The sequence below is a fragment of the Colobus angolensis genome, unplaced genomic scaffold (genome assembly GCF_000951035.1).
Source record: "Colobus angolensis palliatus isolate OR3802 unplaced genomic scaffold, Cang.pa_1.0 Scaffold80, whole genome shotgun sequence".
NCBI lineage: Eukaryota > Metazoa > Chordata > Mammalia > Primates > Cercopithecidae > Colobus > Colobus angolensis.
The window spans coordinates 8,038,158-8,055,010 of record NW_012121821.1 but is presented as its reverse complement, the minus strand read 5'-3'; the positions used below and the strand labels follow the sequence as shown (position 1 = coordinate 8,055,010).

At 37.6% G+C, this 16,853-nt stretch overlaps 1 protein-coding gene across 3 annotated transcripts in view; it reads right to left on the bottom strand.

The window, feature by feature from the left end:
• LGR5 (leucine-rich repeat containing G protein-coupled receptor 5) overlaps positions 1–16,853 on the bottom strand; it is a 146,835-nt gene that overhangs the window by 43,764 nt on the left and 86,218 nt on the right. For all 3 annotated transcript variants that reach the window (XM_011929335.1, XM_011929336.1, XM_011929337.1), the window contains exons 3-4: positions 16,405–16,476; positions 5,731–5,802 (exon numbers count right to left, since the gene is read on the bottom strand). In XM_011929335.1, the coding sequence (XP_011784725.1) occupies positions 5,731–5,802; positions 16,405–16,476 (144 nt within the window). The remainder of the gene's footprint in view (positions 1–5,730; positions 5,803–16,404; positions 16,477–16,853) is intronic.

Below are 16,853 nucleotides of genomic sequence, written 5' to 3'. Positions count from 1 at the left end.
AGCACTGTGAGCCCCATCTCTTCCACCTACCTATTCCTCTCACTTAGTTTCTCTCTCTTTTTTGACTACTGTAAGGAAAAGACTACCATGCAGAGTCTGATGAAGTTATTGACATTTTATAGAATCCAGGGGTGGGTTCTATAGCCCTGAAGATGATATCATAATAAGATGTGCCAGGCAGGAATTATACATTATTCTTGGGTTTTAAAATACAGTCATATTTTGAAGATGAATATTAGTTAATCGGAGAATAGAGACAATAATAAAGATACGTTTAATTATTCTTTCATTTCCTATTTACCAACCTATTACCTTTGCGATTATGCACATTCCACAGTTAGCTTCACTTGTGCACACTTGGAATAAAAACCAACATGCATTAAATAATACTCTGGTTATCTGGACAAACATGAATACACAACTCTCTCTGATCATCTTGAACTTCACTAGTGACAGTGAGTTGCTTAAAATTCATTAATGATGATCACAAATGAAGCAATGATTTTTCTTTACAGATCGATTTCTTAACTATTAACATAAAAGTGTGAGGGTATGGGAGGGTTAAGTTTTGAGTTTCCATCAAATCACTGTAATCTGATTCTAGTCCTCAAATGTCTATACTGCCAAAAGTTTTTTGGTAAAATACAGCTTACAGTGAATTCTGATTACATTTCCTATTCCCTTCCAAAAAACAGAAAGGAAATTAGGTTATATTTGATTACATTACAAAAAATCTAATTGGTGTCTGGGCAGTCATTGCCATGTCAGAAGCCAAATGTACATGCTGTACAGGGGCAGGCTCTGGGCTTCTGGGCTCTGGCTTGTGGGCCTGCACTCTTATTCCTTAGCCCAGCAATTTGTTAGCATCAGAAGAGTTAAAAGAACACAAGTGTCCTGGGCACTGTGGCTCACTCCTGTAATCCCAGCACTTTGGGAGGCCAAGAGACAGGCGGATTACTTGAGGTCAGGTGTTTAAGACCAGCCTGGCCAACATAGTGAAACCCTGTCTCTACAAAAATACAAAAAATTAGCCAGCCACGGTGGCAGGTGCCTGTAATCCCAGCTACTTAGGAGACTGAGGCAGGAGAATCGCTTGAATTTGGGAAGTGTAGGTTGCAGTGAGCTGAGATTGCACCACTATACTCCAGCCTGGGTGACAGAGTGAGACTCCATCTCAAAAAACAAAACAAAAAAACCACAAGTGTACCTATGCGTTTCCATTATGAACAAAACAAAGCATCTTTTGTATATGTGTAATAAATGGAAAATTAACATTCCTTGAAACATGAGCACAATTTGTTTCTTCCTCACAGCAATGTTACCAATTTCAATATATCAAATTTCCTAAACTTTATTCAAGGAAGCCAAGTGTATATGGGTGGAGCAAAGAATGCAAATGATCTATGTCAGTCGTTTTCAACCATTTTTGATTTGTGGACCACTTTGTTAGTGTTCTAGAACACTAACAATTTTAATTTCTCAAATGCATTTTGCATACGAATCACCTAGGATTTTGTTAAAATGAAGATTTTTATTAAGTAAGACAGAGCTGAGACTCAGTGTTCTGCATTTCTCAGGCGGTGCTGATGCTGCTGGCCCACAGAACAAATCTGAATAGCAGGGTGATAGAGCATGTGGCCTCTTAACTTTATCTCCCTGGGTTATCAGTGGAATGCATAGGCATGCAAGCTGTTTTCAATTAAACACAAACGCTACAATGCCTGACTTTTATATTTTAAGTATATTATTAGCTCATAGTAGAATGCAAAGTATGGATTTTGTTATTATTTCAGGTATTTCTTTTCTTTTTTTTCAGAGGCAGGGTATTGCTCTATTGCCCACGCTGGAGTGCAGTGGCATGATCATAGCTCACTGCAGCCTCAAATTCCTGGGCTCAAGTGATCCTCCTACCTCAGCCTCCACCATGACTGGTGGGACTACAGTCATGCATGTGACACCCAGCCAATTGTACTTATTTACTTAATTATTTTTAGAGACAGCATCTCACTACATTGCTCGAGCTTGTAATTTCAGTTTGGAAAAGAGTTCAGGAGAATTCTTTGCAGATCATCTGAGGGAATGCTCCAGGTCAGGTCAATAGTTTTCCTAATTTTCACTTAGGAAATACTTAACTATGCAATCGAGCCAGTTAGAAAACACTAGTGCATGCATGAGTCCTATCTTCAGAGATTCTTTTTTTTTTTTTGAGATATGGTCTTGCTCTCTCGCCCAGGCTGGAGTACAGTGGCATGATCAGGGCTCACTGTACCCTTGAGTTCTTGTTGTGCTCAAGTGATCCTCCCACCTCAGCCTCATGTGTAGCTGGGATTACAGGTGCAGGCCACCATGCCCAGCTAACTTTTTAATTTTTTACAGAGAGACAGGGGTCTCACTATGTTGTCCAGGTTGGTCTCCAACTCCTGGGTTCAAGATCCTCCCACCTCAGCCTCCCAAAATGCTGAGATTATAGGCATGAGCCACCACACCTGGGCCAGAGATTCTGATTTTAATTGTTCTAGGCTACAGCCTAGGCGTCAGGTCTTTCCAGATGAATCTTATTTGCAGCCAGTGTTCAGAAGGCCCACTGCAGAAGTTATTCAGTTGGTGCAAAAGAAAATGTGGTTTTTGCCATTACTCTTTATACAAGGCCAGGCATGTAGAAAGACAATGAGCACACAGCCCCTATCAAGTGTAGAGTGCTTCTTGAAGAATGAATGTATAATCCAAGAAATATAATAATGTGGAGAAAAAGAAAGTGAATTCAAGAGAGTGAAAAGAAAAAAAAAGAGAAGCCATGTAGAAGAAAAGGCTAAGTGAAGATCTAAGGGTTGACTCCAGTCCAAGAAGAGATGGCAATGGAATGGAGGCTTCCCAGATGTTGGCAGTGTGGATGAGGCAAAGTCCTACCCTCATCATTACTTCATTGATATGGAAGCACAGAGGCTAACATATGGCCTGGAAAATGAATGGAGAATCGATAAGGAATGCTTGTTTGTAATGACCAGTAAACTCAAACTAATGTTTTTATTTTTATAAGTGCTTAAAGGAAGAAGGAGAAGCTACAATTAAATACTTTAAAACCAGGACAACAATAGAACTTCAAAGGGGCACAATGTGCCCTAAACCTCCAAACTGGCCTGGTGTATGTATAGGTGGGGCACTCCTTTTGTTGGTACAATATGGTATCTGCAGGGTTGGTGGTTCAGCCTACGTTTATCATGCTCTTCTCTTCTCTTCTCCTCTCTTCTCTTCTCTTTCTTTGCTTTGGGGTCTTGCTCTGTAGCTCAGGCTGGAGTGCAGTGGCATGATCGTAGCTCACTGTAAACTGTAACCTCAAACTCTTGGACCCAAGTCATCCTCCTGCTTCAGCCTCCCGACTAGCTGGGACCGCAGGCACATGTCACCACACCCAGCTAAGTTTTTTAATTTTTATTTTGTAGAGATGGTGGGGGGCGTCTCACTGTGTTGTCCAAGCTGCTCTCAAACTCCTGGCTTCAAGTGATCCTCCCACTTTAATCTCCCAAAGTATCATGGTTTTTTTTGTTTTTGTTTTTGTTTGTTTTTTTTTGATAACTCTTAAGTCTTGTATCAGAGCAGCACAAGAAATATCAGTGAGAAAAAGTGGTACACCAGCACACATTGCCAGCATTCAGCACTCACACTGGTCTGTCTATGCTCTGGACAAAGGGGCCCCTGACAAACATTGCATAACCCAGCTGATACAATCCAATGTGAACTGGGGGCCGAGGATCTATCTAGATCCTTTAGTTTGGATGTGGTCACTGTCAAACCAGAAAGTTGACCCTTGACCTTTTCACAGGGAACACATATTTAAAAAGTTTCAAAACGTTATTCTTTTTGCAAACCAGAAACCAAATGTAGAGACACCTGGTGAACAGTAAATATCTAGACTGTAAGAAACTAAATCTGAACACCTTTATCAGAGAGGCACCACCAGTTCCAGCGAACAAAAGATTCATGGTTTTCTCTTTCTCAAAGAGTTCACTTCTGCTTGTGTTCTGTTTGTGATCTTCTTTCAGCTGATAGTGGCTTTTGGTTACAAACTCTTATCCTTCTATCTACTGCCTGCCTGGCAGCTGTTTAAAGTTCCTATTGGCTACCGTCATTATCTCCGTTTCAATTTAGCCACTAGATCCCTGTACTCTTACACAGATGCCTCAACTTGAGGCTGTTCTGCTTCTCCAGCTGTTTCTTCTTTCCTTCAGGTAAAGGCTTGTGCAACAAAGGAGAAGTGATACTGTCATGACATTAAGGAGCTCCAGAAAATACAACAGACCTATCCCATACCACAAAGGGGCCCTTGTGGGCTTGTTTATCTATAGGCTGGTGAAAACCTAGGAAGTCACTTTGTTTGACTGGAGTAAAAGGCTTAAAATGATCTCGAGCACAGATTTTCTTTCATTTAAAAAAAAAAAAGATCAAAGGATGAAAGTATCATCTTCAAATCTCACAGTCTCCCTCTATGTTACCTCAGTAAAAGGCATTAAGCAAACTATATGTAATTATTAACCAAAGGATTCTTTACAACAATTTTCAGCTGGAGTCCACAATGTTTATCAATATTTATTTGCCCTTTTAATGCATTTATCTTCCTCATCACGAACTACAACCCACTATTTTGTTTGGCAGATGTGCACCTCCAGTGTAAGATTAGAGCATATATCACACATGTGTGATATATTGGAAATCATGCAATACATTGTAAACACTTATACATTCTAATGGGAGGAAGATTTACTGACAAAACAGTAGTAGTATAGACTTGCCAAGTAATCACTACAATCTACTCCTTACAATACAAGCTCCAAAACATTTAGCTGGTGAGAATGTTCTTTTGTGAGTAATTTTATTTATTCAGAAGTTTTCAATCAGTGTGTTTGGGGGGTAGGAAACTCCTGATGGAAAAGTTGTGGATTCAGAGTAGGGAACACCAGCACCTCTGTGAGTCCATGTGTCTGTGTGTGGTGTGTGAGTCTAAGGGATGTTTGTATCTGTGGGATTGTTTATGGCTACGTCTGCACATCTGTGTTCTGTGACGGGGAAGCTTCAGAATATACCAGTAGATCTTAGGCTCCTGACTTGAGGATCCCTAATGTATTATATAGGCAGTACTAAAAAAGTAAGCCTTTATTTGACTCGAAAAAACTTGATTACAAGACAACTCAATCTAAAAACAGAATAAATCAAAGATGTCAAAATGTCTAGATTACAGCATTTTTTTTATTATTTATTTATTTTTTTAAATTATACTTTAAGTCCTAGGGTACATGTGCACAACATGCAGGTTTTGTTACATATGTATACATGTGCCATGTTGGTGGGCTGCACCCATTAACTCATCATTTACATTAGGTATATCTCCTAATACAGCATCTATTTTTTTTTTAAGTAAAAGGAAAGCATTATTTCTTATTTGAATTCAGAAGCAAGAATATTACAGGGGAATGTAGGACAGGATCTTGGAAGTAGTGCTTTGGACTGGAGGTGCTGAAATTAAATGTCCACCCTAAAACCCCAAACTCCAACACTGGTTCCTCTCATACATATCGCTCAATGAATGATGAAGAGTTGTTGCTCTAATGGGCTCTCATTCACAATTTATTTAGGTATGACTCCCAACCAAAGAACATACTAAAGTGGCCAACTGAACATTTCAATGCTTTTCCCAAATTGATCTTAAATATATTTTGCAATGTCTACTATACTTACAGGGATTGAAGGCTTCGCAAATTCTGCAGAGCTTCTGTGGGTACCTGTCTTAGCTGATTATTCTGCAGCATACTGTATGTTAAAAGAAATAAAGAAAAATGTTAAAAAAAATGAACAATAACAGGCCATAACAGGGCCAGGCACTGTTCTAGGTGTCAGAAAAACAACAGAGCATCAGACAAAGTCTTGTCTTTTGGGGAGCTTAAATTCCTGTGACGAGTGAAGATAATTAAAGATGAACAAATGAATATATTAATATAACATGAGACAAGTGATAAGTACTATGAATAAAAAACAAAACTATGAATTTGGGATAGATGGTATCAGGGGGTGAGATTTTTATTTTAAAAGTGGTCAGGAAGGGTCTTTCTGAAAGGTGATATTTAACTGGAGGCCAGAAGGAAGACAGGTAGAAAATCCTTGTGAACATTTGGGAAGTTACCAAGGAAAAGGGAAGAGTAAGTACAAGGGCTGGAGGCTGGAGGGAGCTTGCTTGACTTGTTAAAGGAGCAGCAAAGGACCAACTGTGTCTGAGGAATGAGTGAGGACTTGAGGTTGGGAGAGAGAGAGCCTGAGACCATCTCATGGAGGGCTTCCCGGCCGACATAAGACCTTATTTTATGTGTGATGAGAAACCACTGTTGAAGGGCATATGTACGAAAATGACATGCTCTTATGTATGTTTTTAAAGGATCATTCTGCTGCTTGTATAGATTACACCAAATGGAAATAAGGATAACAGTAGGATGCTAAAATTGTCTACCTTCTCTGCATGGCTGTATTTTGATATAAGCTAAATTCCTTTTGTGAAGTATTTGTGTTTTTGCACTTGCACTTGAAAAACTTGAACAGTTTTTCAGACTATGGGGATAACAGAATGGAAACACCTGGGAGCTATGAAATAAAAATATATCATTGCTAATGAGGAAATAGCATGGAAACAAATTCCCACGAGATTCCTTATAGTTTGCTACCTTATTCGTAAATGTTTATAACAAGAATTTTGCAGCACATTTTTTTTTCTCCCAGTATTTGTAGTCTATGTAAGCCTGAGGCAGAAGACTATTTTAGGAAAGCAGAAATTTGAAAGAAATATTTCTACTTATTAAGTTGCAAACTTGTGTTTGTATTTCGGAAACAATCTGCCTGGTTCTTTCATCTCTACAAAGGAAGTTTCTGTTTACTACCTGACTAGCTGGAATTCCACCCAGGTGTGTCTAACTCCAAAGGTTGCTGTGTTTTCCAGCGCACCAGGCAGCATTCTCTTGAGGCATATGTGCTGACTGTGCAAATTCTCAGATTGCATATGAACGGTATGGTTAAGAACATGGATTCTCAAATCTGACCACTTCTTCTCCGCCACTAGAGATGGGAAAATCACTGAATCTCTCCATGCCTCAGTGATCAGTAATAACACCTACCTTGCAGGGCTCATTGTGATGATTCAATGAGTGATGGTTCATAGATCAATGCTTGCTACATGATAAGCATTCAGTAAAAATTGGCCCTTTTAATGTACATTAATAGGCCCTTTCTCGAAACTAATACTTTTTGTACTGGATTTGACAATTTAATGAGCCAGAGAAAAAGAAAACTCTGTGCCAGTGGTTGTCAAACTTTAGGGTTCATCAAAAGCCATTGGGAGGTTAAAACAGAATGCGGGGCCCCACCCCAAAGTTTCTGGTTTAGTAGGTCTGAGTAAGGGCCAGGAGATTCACGCTTGTAATAAGCTCTCAGGTGACGCCAGTACTGCTGAGCAGGGCACCACCCACTGAGAACCACCCCATGCTGTGCTAAATATGTATGTATGTATGTATGTATGTATTTATTTATTTATTTTGAGATGGAATCTCACTCTGTCGCCAGACTGGAGTACAGTGGCACAATCTCGGCTCACTGCAACCTCCACCTCCTGAGTTCAAGCGATTTTTTTTGCCTCAGCCTCCCCAGTAGCTGGGACTACAGGCACGCATCACCATGCCCAGCTAATTTTTGTATTTGTAGTAGAGACGGGGTTTCACCATGTTGGCCAGGCTAGTCTCAAACTTCTGACCTCAAGTGATCCTCCCACCTCAACCTCCCAAAGTTCTGGGATTCTGTAATCCCAGGTGTGAGCCACTGCACCCAGCCTATTTATTTATTTTTTTAGAAAAGAAAGATAGGAGAGTCTCGCTTTGTTGCCCAGGACTGGACTCGAACTCCTGAGCTCAAGGGATTCCCCTGCTTCAGCCTCTAGAGTAGCCTGGACTATGGATGTGAGTTACTATACCCAGTTATCTAACTATTTCTAATAGGATATTTTCACTTGGGGAAGTAGGAGTGGTTGCATGTACCTGTAGTCCTACTTACTCTGGACAAAACGAGACCCTGTCTCAAAAAAAGAAAAAAAAAAATCTTCATTTGACCTTGAGGAAGAGCTGCATTGGGCTTGGAGATAAGACCCAAGCTTTTAGTCTTGGCAAGGAAACTCATTTAACTTCCTGACCTTTGGTCTTTTATCTGTATAACGGGAATAAAATCATCTGGTTGAAAAGGTGTTGGAGGATTAAAATACGAAAGTATTTATAGTACTTTTATGTATATAAATACGTGCTCATATACAAATAAGACTTGAAAAATATTTGGAGATCATAAAAATTATGCCTTTCTCACCATGCCTGAGATTTTCTAAGGAACGTAATTACGTCATTTGTATTCCAATAGTTCTACTCAACTAATTTCATTATGTTAAACTTGGACTCAATTAAAATTTCATAAGCCAAGAGTCTCAAATGTATTGGTTCCTTAGGAATAAAGTTGAGTTTTAGGAAGATGCCTACACTTCACTTACCAGTTAGGGCATTAGGAGAATTGAAACTCGAATTCTATGTTTTGCATAATTTATCTGAATATTAAAAGTTTGGATTTCTGTGTTATTTTATTGTTATTTTACATTTTTGTCATTTTACATTTTCCCAAGCAGTTTCAATCCATCATCCAATTTTAAGTTCACAAAAATGTTTTCTAGGTATTGCTTTACTTTTGTGATACATTTAAGTGATAAGATAAAGATAATAGAATTAATTGATGTCTGAATTGTTTATTAATAAATAATATATTACTGGTACAAAGTATGTATCGCATTGTCCTTTGCTTTACTAACCAAACAGTGAAACTCTTAAAGTATGATTTCCCTAAAATATCTGAAAAATTGAGGTGGAAGATAAGAGAGTTTCACATAGCTTTTCGTCATTGAATAGCGGAGAACTTTCTCTGCTGCTTTATGTGTCTTCTTTCAGAGAAAGGAACTTAAATGAACTTTAGTAATGATAACTTTTTTTTTGTGGGGTTGAGGGACAGGGTCTCACTCTGTTGCCCACATGGGAGTCCAGTGGTGCAATCTCCGCTCACCCCAACCTCCGCCTCCTAGGTTCAAGCGATTCTCCTGCCTCAGCCTCCTGAGTAGCTGGGATTAGAGGCGTGTGCCACTACTGCCTGCTAATTTTTATATTTTTAGTAGAGATGGGGTTTCACCATGTTGGCCAGGCTTGTCTTGAACTCCTGACCTCAAATGATCCATCCACCTTGGCCTCCCAAAGTGCTGGGATTACAGGCGTGAGCCACTGCACCTGGCCAATGATAACTTTTAAAGCTACCCTCAAGCTACCTCCCAATGACTTAAATTCTCAACTATGTCTACCAGTAAAACACCAAGAATATAACTTAAAAAAAAATTCAAGCCCTGATCACTCCCTACATAAGGAACTTTTGTTTAATTACTTTCAAATGACAAAACAAGAGCAAGTTATCTTTATTATATCATTATAAGTCTCCAGTGGGTTAATTAGAAAATTCTGTTTTTGTTTAAGATATTCCAATGGGAGACAAAACAGTTATAAGGTTTATAGTGCTAGGGGGTGCAATTAAAACAAAACATTTACACATGGCTGCTGATTTCTTTTGAAAATAGTCCTTACTGAATACATGCAATATAAACATACTGAATATAGGTGTAGGCATGTAAAACTTCATTTTTATCATTCACATATGATTAGGAAAAGAAAATGAAACATTTTCTCTAGAGACAAAAGATGACTTCTATATTTTCTTAATTTCTTTGTCCCAGGAGCTTTAAAATAATCACTATTTCATACAGCATTCCCATGCTACTCTATACAATTTTTTGGTCCCTCCCCCACTTTTTTTTTTTTTTTTTGCCAACAGGACTAAGTAAGAACAGGTACAGTGACGGAGAGGGAGATTAAATAACCTGCTGAATGGGAACTTGGTTACAATGGATGGCTCAATTCTTAGGTATTTCCTTGGCCTATTTGTCCTCTGTGTGGATATAAAGTAACCATCAAGGCTCTATTCTGGGTCTACATGAGAATGGGGGAATTTTGGCTAATTGTGACTTTTCTATGGCTAGTTTTACCCATCACTTCCATGAGGCTTTGGTTTTGGTGTTGGGTGGCAGAAGGATGAGCCATTCTTTCATGGAATGACTTACACTGGAAAATGAACCTTTGCTGAGGACAGCCTGGTTCAGAATTGCATGGACTGGATATTTTGCCATATAGAACCAATTACTTATTATTTTTATTAGGGCCAATATTTACAGGAAAAATAACTTTAAATATTAGGGATGTTTTAGCATTCACAGTAATAAGATTTCAGATGTAAAACAGACCTAGCCAAGGATAGCTGCTGCTGTCTTCATTCTCCATCTTAATAGACTGGATCAAGATTATTTTTCTCTTCTTTGTCCATGCGCCCTCTTTACCATTCTTATTCAGGTCAGGGCCCAGACAAATATTACTCTCACATTATCTTCCTCCCTATATCACAATACCATCAGTTATTTCTTTTCTCCAGCCACTTTTGAACTTTATAAAACAGTTAAGAGAGTTTTCATGAGAATAGGGACAGGTCTATCTTGTTCAGCATTTTACCTCTAGCACTGTGGTTCTCAAGTATATTGGATTCAATGTTCCCTTTAATAACAAACATTTTGTAATGCCACTTCTATTATACTTAAGTAAAATTCATAGAATGGTAGCCTATTTACACATATTATTTCAAAGAAAAATGTCAATATAGTTTATTGATGTGCCCTAAATGTATTATAAAGAATATAAGAAAAGTAATTTATAGTAAGATGATACAAATGTCATTATATACATGATGCTCATATGCAACTACCTCAGGAAACATTTTTATGAATGAATCAGATGCCTGCCTCTACTTTTTTTTTTTTTTGAGACAGAGTCTCACTCTGTTGCCCAGACTGGAGTACAGTAGTACTATCTTGGCTCAGTGCAGCCTCTGCCTCCCGGGTTCAAGAGATTCTTGTGCCTCAGCCTCCCGAGTAGCTGGGATTACAGGGGTGCACCATGACACCTAGCTAATTTTTGTATTTTTAGTAGAGATGAGGTTTCACCATGTTGGCCAGGATGGTCTTAAACTCCTGACCTCAGGTGATCTGTCCGTCTCAGCCTTCCAAAGTGCTGGGATGACAGCCGTTTGCCTCTACTTTTAATAAATAAGGTTGGGTGTGAGAAAAGTAATGTGATCAGAAGCCATTCTGCATGAGAATGGGAACATGAGAGTAGAGGTCTAGATGGATACTAGAATAAAAACTAGTTGAGAACCTGATATGGTTTGGCTCTGTGTCCCCACTCAAACTTCATGTCAAATTGTAATCCTCACAGGTTGGGGGAGGGACCTGGTGGGAGGCGATTGGATCATGGTGGGGGGGGGTTTCTGCCATGCTGTTCTCATGATAGTGAGTGAGTTTTCACGAGATCAGATGGTTTAAGAATGTGGGGCAGATCTCCCCTCGCTCTCTCCCTGCTGATGCAATGTAGGACATGCCTTGCGGCTTCGGCCATGATTGTAAGTTTCCTGAGGCCTCCCCAGCCATGCAGAACTATGAGCCAATTAAAGCTCTTTTCTTTATAAATTACCCAGTCTCAGGTAGTTCTTTATAGCAGTGTGAAAAGGAACTAATACAGATATGTAATAACAGATCATAACTTATAAAAGGGAAAGAAGGAAATAATCTTTATTAAAATAAATATAATATGCCAAGTCAAATTACAAATGTCACGGTGGAGAAAATCAGGAAGTGTGACACTCACAATTGAGCATGAATATTCTCCCAAATGAGTGTTCCTTACAGATGAATAGTGTCAAAATAATTCTCTATGTTTTAGGGCAAGATAGTGTGGAAATATCACAGAGAATATTTATCCTGTCTCAAAATTCCATAACATTCTGAAGCAAGCATTCATTCCCCAGTACTTTAAAAGGCCCTGAAAATCCCTCTACAGGCAACAGAGAATTGAGGCTAAATTGGAAAAAGAAATAGTCACAAAACTGCCTTCTCAGAAGTTGGGTGGTAGACTTTGCTAGGTAGTAAAAGAGTAAGATTAAAAAAGCAACAAACCTGCCACCCTCAGATAAATAAGTCATTATATAATTATCACAACATAAATTTCATGATTGTGCTCTAAAAACCTTAAAAGACAATAATACAAAATATTTATAAAGCAAACTTTGTTGATGAAATTCAATGAGATCCTGTGTTTCTTGTTACTCTGGTAATTTAACAATAGTAATTTAAAGAGGTTGCACATTTCCATGGTTCCATATTTTTAATTTGTTTTGTGACTTTTGAGGTAAGTCTTCTACTGCATTATTTTATTTTATTTATATATTTTTTGAGACAGGTCTTGCTCTGTCACCTAGGCTACAGTGTAGTGGTGCAATCTTGGCTCACTGTAGCCCCAACCTCCTGGGTTCATGAAATCCTCCCACATCAGCCTCCTGAGTAGCTGGGACCACAGGCATTCATCACCATGCCAGGCTAATTTTTGTATTTTTTGTGGAGATGGGGTTTTGTCATGCTGCCCAGGCTGGTCTTGAACTCCTGAGCTCAAGTAATTCAGTCACCTCTGCCTCCCAAAGCGCTGGGATTATATAGGCGTGAGCCACTGTGCCCAGCTACTGACACGATTTTAAACTAAATGTGTGGTTAGAAATCTTAAAATATCAGGAATAGACAGGACGTATAAACTAGTTACTTATTTAATTATCTTGAGAGAAAATGTTTATTCCATTTAATTTTTCCTGTGCAAATTATTAAGCATATGCAGAACTTCTTATAAAACGTTTCAATACAATTACACGTTAAAGTATTATTGATTTATAGTTGATATGGAGGGACAGTCAGAAGCCAGAATAAGGGAGAATTCTTTATGCTGGGCTGTGCAGCACATTGCAGGACAGCTTACTACATGCCAATCATCTGGACAACCAAAGATACTCCCACAAATTTCCAAAACACTCTGTAACAGGCAGAATCAATATTGCTGAGAAAAATTGTTTTAAGGCTGTTATGGTTTGAATGTTTTTGTCCCCTCCAAAAATTCATGTTGAAACTTAATCCCCAATGCAACAGTGTTGGGAGGTGGGGCCCTTTGGGAGGTGTTGGGTAGAACCTTTGGGAGATGTTTTAATTAAATTAGCAGAAAATTAAGAAATGGTGATCTCAATGAATTCCCTTAAAAGTTTGCTTTATAAATATTTTGTATTATTGCCTTAAAAATGTTTGGAGTACAATCATATGAAATAGATTAATTCCATTATAAAAAGCCTTGTTGGAAGAAGTTTATTCCCTTTTTGCCTTTCCACCTTCTGCCACAGGAGGACACAGCATTCCTACCCTCCAGAGGATTTGGCCCTCAAGATGCCATCTTGAAAGCAGAGAGTGGCCCTCACCAGATGCCAGCACCTTGATCGTGGACTTCCCAGCCTCCAGAACTATGAGAAATAAACTTCTCTTCTTTATAAATTACCCAGTTTGTGGTATGCTGTTATCACAGCACAAACAACCTAATACAAAAACCAAAATACTTTTAAAAATATTTGACAATTTGAGGCCATTCATTGAATATTAGTCTTCAGGTCAGCAAAGTAAAGAGAAGAGTGAACACAATTTCTGGCAAGATTTTTTTCCTCTTGAACTCTCCTCACACTGACAGGGACCCAGCTATAGTACAAAGTCTGAACATGGCCTTTCCTCACTTACGTACATCTTTTCCTTGACTCCTCAGCATGCCTAGGATATAATAATGTCCACTTTTTTTGACTTAACATATGATCCCTGCAACTGGGACTCCTGTCTTTGCGAGCTCTTCTCCAAATGCTCTGTAGCGTCTCCTGAATGCTCAAGCACTAACCTGCTTGGAGCTACCTGTTCATCCCAGGTCTTTCTTGACTCTGTGTTGCTGTACATACTGTCCCCTCAGTCGGCTATCTTATTTGAGGGGCTAATTCCTAGTTGTGCTTCAAGATTCAGCTCCTGGGTCATCTCCAGGAAAGCCTCTCTCCCAGGAAGCCAAATCTGAGCCACCGGATGGGACGACATCAACTCCCCAACCTTTGTAGTTTCACAGTACCCTGCACAGATATCTGGACACACTTTCCACAAAAATCAGAAGTGATCTCTGTTTTTATGTCTTTGTCCCACTATCTTGGTCCCACAGTGTGTCACTACATTACAAACTCTTCAAGAGCATGAACAATATTTATTGATCTTTATATTTCTAGTAATAATTTGTTTAATGCTAATTTGAGCATGACTTGCACTAGGCTTTGCTGAACCCTTGATTGTACAGGAGACAGGAAACATTGGTTAGTAGGAGTGGATAAAAGAGAGGGTCTAAATATCATTTTTTTTCTGATGGAAAGGGTACATTTTAATAGATAGCTTGAGAAATAACCTATGCTTTTCATTTTTGAATCAGATCAATCCAGTGCTCTCTGGAGTGTTCAGGTAAAATGCACCTTAAGAAGCAGCAAAGTGTGTGCAGGAGCATTCTGGGTAAAAAGCCTGTTTGTAAGTAAAAGAACATATCAGATATGAAGGCACAACTTTTTTGTTTAATACACAATAGATATTCTATTAATAAACATATAGCATTGGGTGAATATTATACAAAATGAAGAAAAGGTTGAAAAGTCTAGAACTCCCTTATTCTCTCTAGATCATCAGCCTGAATCATCAATTCAACAAATATTTATTAAATGTCTACTATAAGTAAGGAAGTGTCCTAGGAGCTGAGGATATACCAGTGACCAAGACAGATGATATCTCTAATTTCATGGATCTTTAGGGCATTGTGGGAAACAAACATTCACTAGCAATGCACTGGTGAATGCAATTAGAAATATATAATGGTATAATTATTAATATAAAATATAAAAATGTTATGATAGAAAAATTAGTATGACTTCATACTAATTAGTATAATTCATATTTAAGAATTCAAAGATTTAAAATTATAATTATAGGTAATTATAACTAATTTATATATAATTCATATATATCCATATTAATTTATACATATTCACTTTACATATTTATAATTAAAGTATAATTATGATGTCTGGAGACACACACACACTGGCTTATATATCCAATATACACTTTGTTAAGTGAATTAAAATAATTGATTCTAGTAAAATTTATTTAAAAAGTATCCCAAATACTTAGTGGTATATAGCTCGACATGAGAAAAAAAAAATCACTTTAGTTCTTACCTAAACTTGACTCTCACGATACATTTTGAACGGTTCCAGATATTTTTTGGGAGTTTGTGAAACTATGTACAACTCAGAATTTTACCACAAAAGGAATTACTATTAGGGTTTGGCAACATTACAACTTAAAAACATTTCTTCTTAGTAGCAAAAAAAAAAAAAAGAAAAGAAAAAATTCAGACAGAGGAAGGGAAACCAAACCTAATCTCCTAAGGTGATCAAATAACGGTTCTGCTGTTGAATTTCACTTTTAACGAAATATTAAATTGGATTGAACTGTTTTTTTAACCTATGTGTCTTTTAGGCCACTGAAATGCAATTTTCAATAAGCAGAAATATATCAAAGTTAATAACTTTTATGTCAAAGAAAGAAAATCAGGATTTTTTTCTGAGATAAACTTTTTCTTGCATTAACTATTTTATCTACATAAGTGCCTCTTTTTTCTACACAGAACAAACTAAAAGGAAATTAAACAATGGGTACCGGAAGAAGGAAGTATTTAATAATAATGAGTTTTCTGATAAACAAATTGAGAAATTGGACATTAAATAATGAGAAACCTCATATATTTACAATTTTCAATGAATTAACAAATAAAAAACTGCTCAGTGTATCTGCTATACACTAGGTAATGCCCTATGCATTCACAGGTGGAACACAAACTTGGTGTTTTTAGCTGATGCTTATTCACCGCCCTTCGAAACCAGTTTGAAGCTGTGGTCTCATTATGTCAGCATCACTGTGATTTATTCACCCTGTCATCAAAATGCTTTTGAAGACATGCACCCCAATTTCATAACACAAAAGGAAAGGGAAATACTCTTTTAAAAGTCTGAGTTGATAAGGTAGTTATTTAAAGGCAAAAATTTAAGATATTAAAATTAGAAATGGAGGGATGAATTTTTTTTCACATACAAATTTAGCCAAGTATGATATGGCTCTATGGTACCAATGAAGTAAACTTGAATTTAGATGAATTATCCCATGGATGTAAATAGTTTATTAGAGACAATCAACTTTTACAAGTTAATTAGCAGCCATTTGACACTAAAATCAGAAATATATCCAACAACACTCAGTTTACTTACAGAACTTTAAGACTGTAAAGGCCGTTGAATGCTCCCTTGGGAATGTATGTCAGAGCGTTTCCCGCAAGACGTCTGTGGGTTTCAACGGAGAGGATAGAGAGTGAGCATACCTCTTCATGTGGAAGGCATTTAATTGTTAAAAAAAAATGCAATACAACTATGTTTAAACCACAAGTATCAAAAGCAACTATCAAGAACTTTGTTTTGTTATATTTTGCAAAAAAATCTATAAATTTCTAATTAAAATGTTGGCAGAAGTGCCTAAAAAGAAATGTAATAAATTACCTACTTCACAATAAACCATTTAATAGCTTATACTATATGTGCATATATATAAAACTGTCCTTTAAACAATTTTTTAAGCAAATGCTAACACCATATGATAATTTGCAAAAAATTATAATGTCAAAATGTGACTGTCACATGAGTTTTACAACTATTCTTTGTAA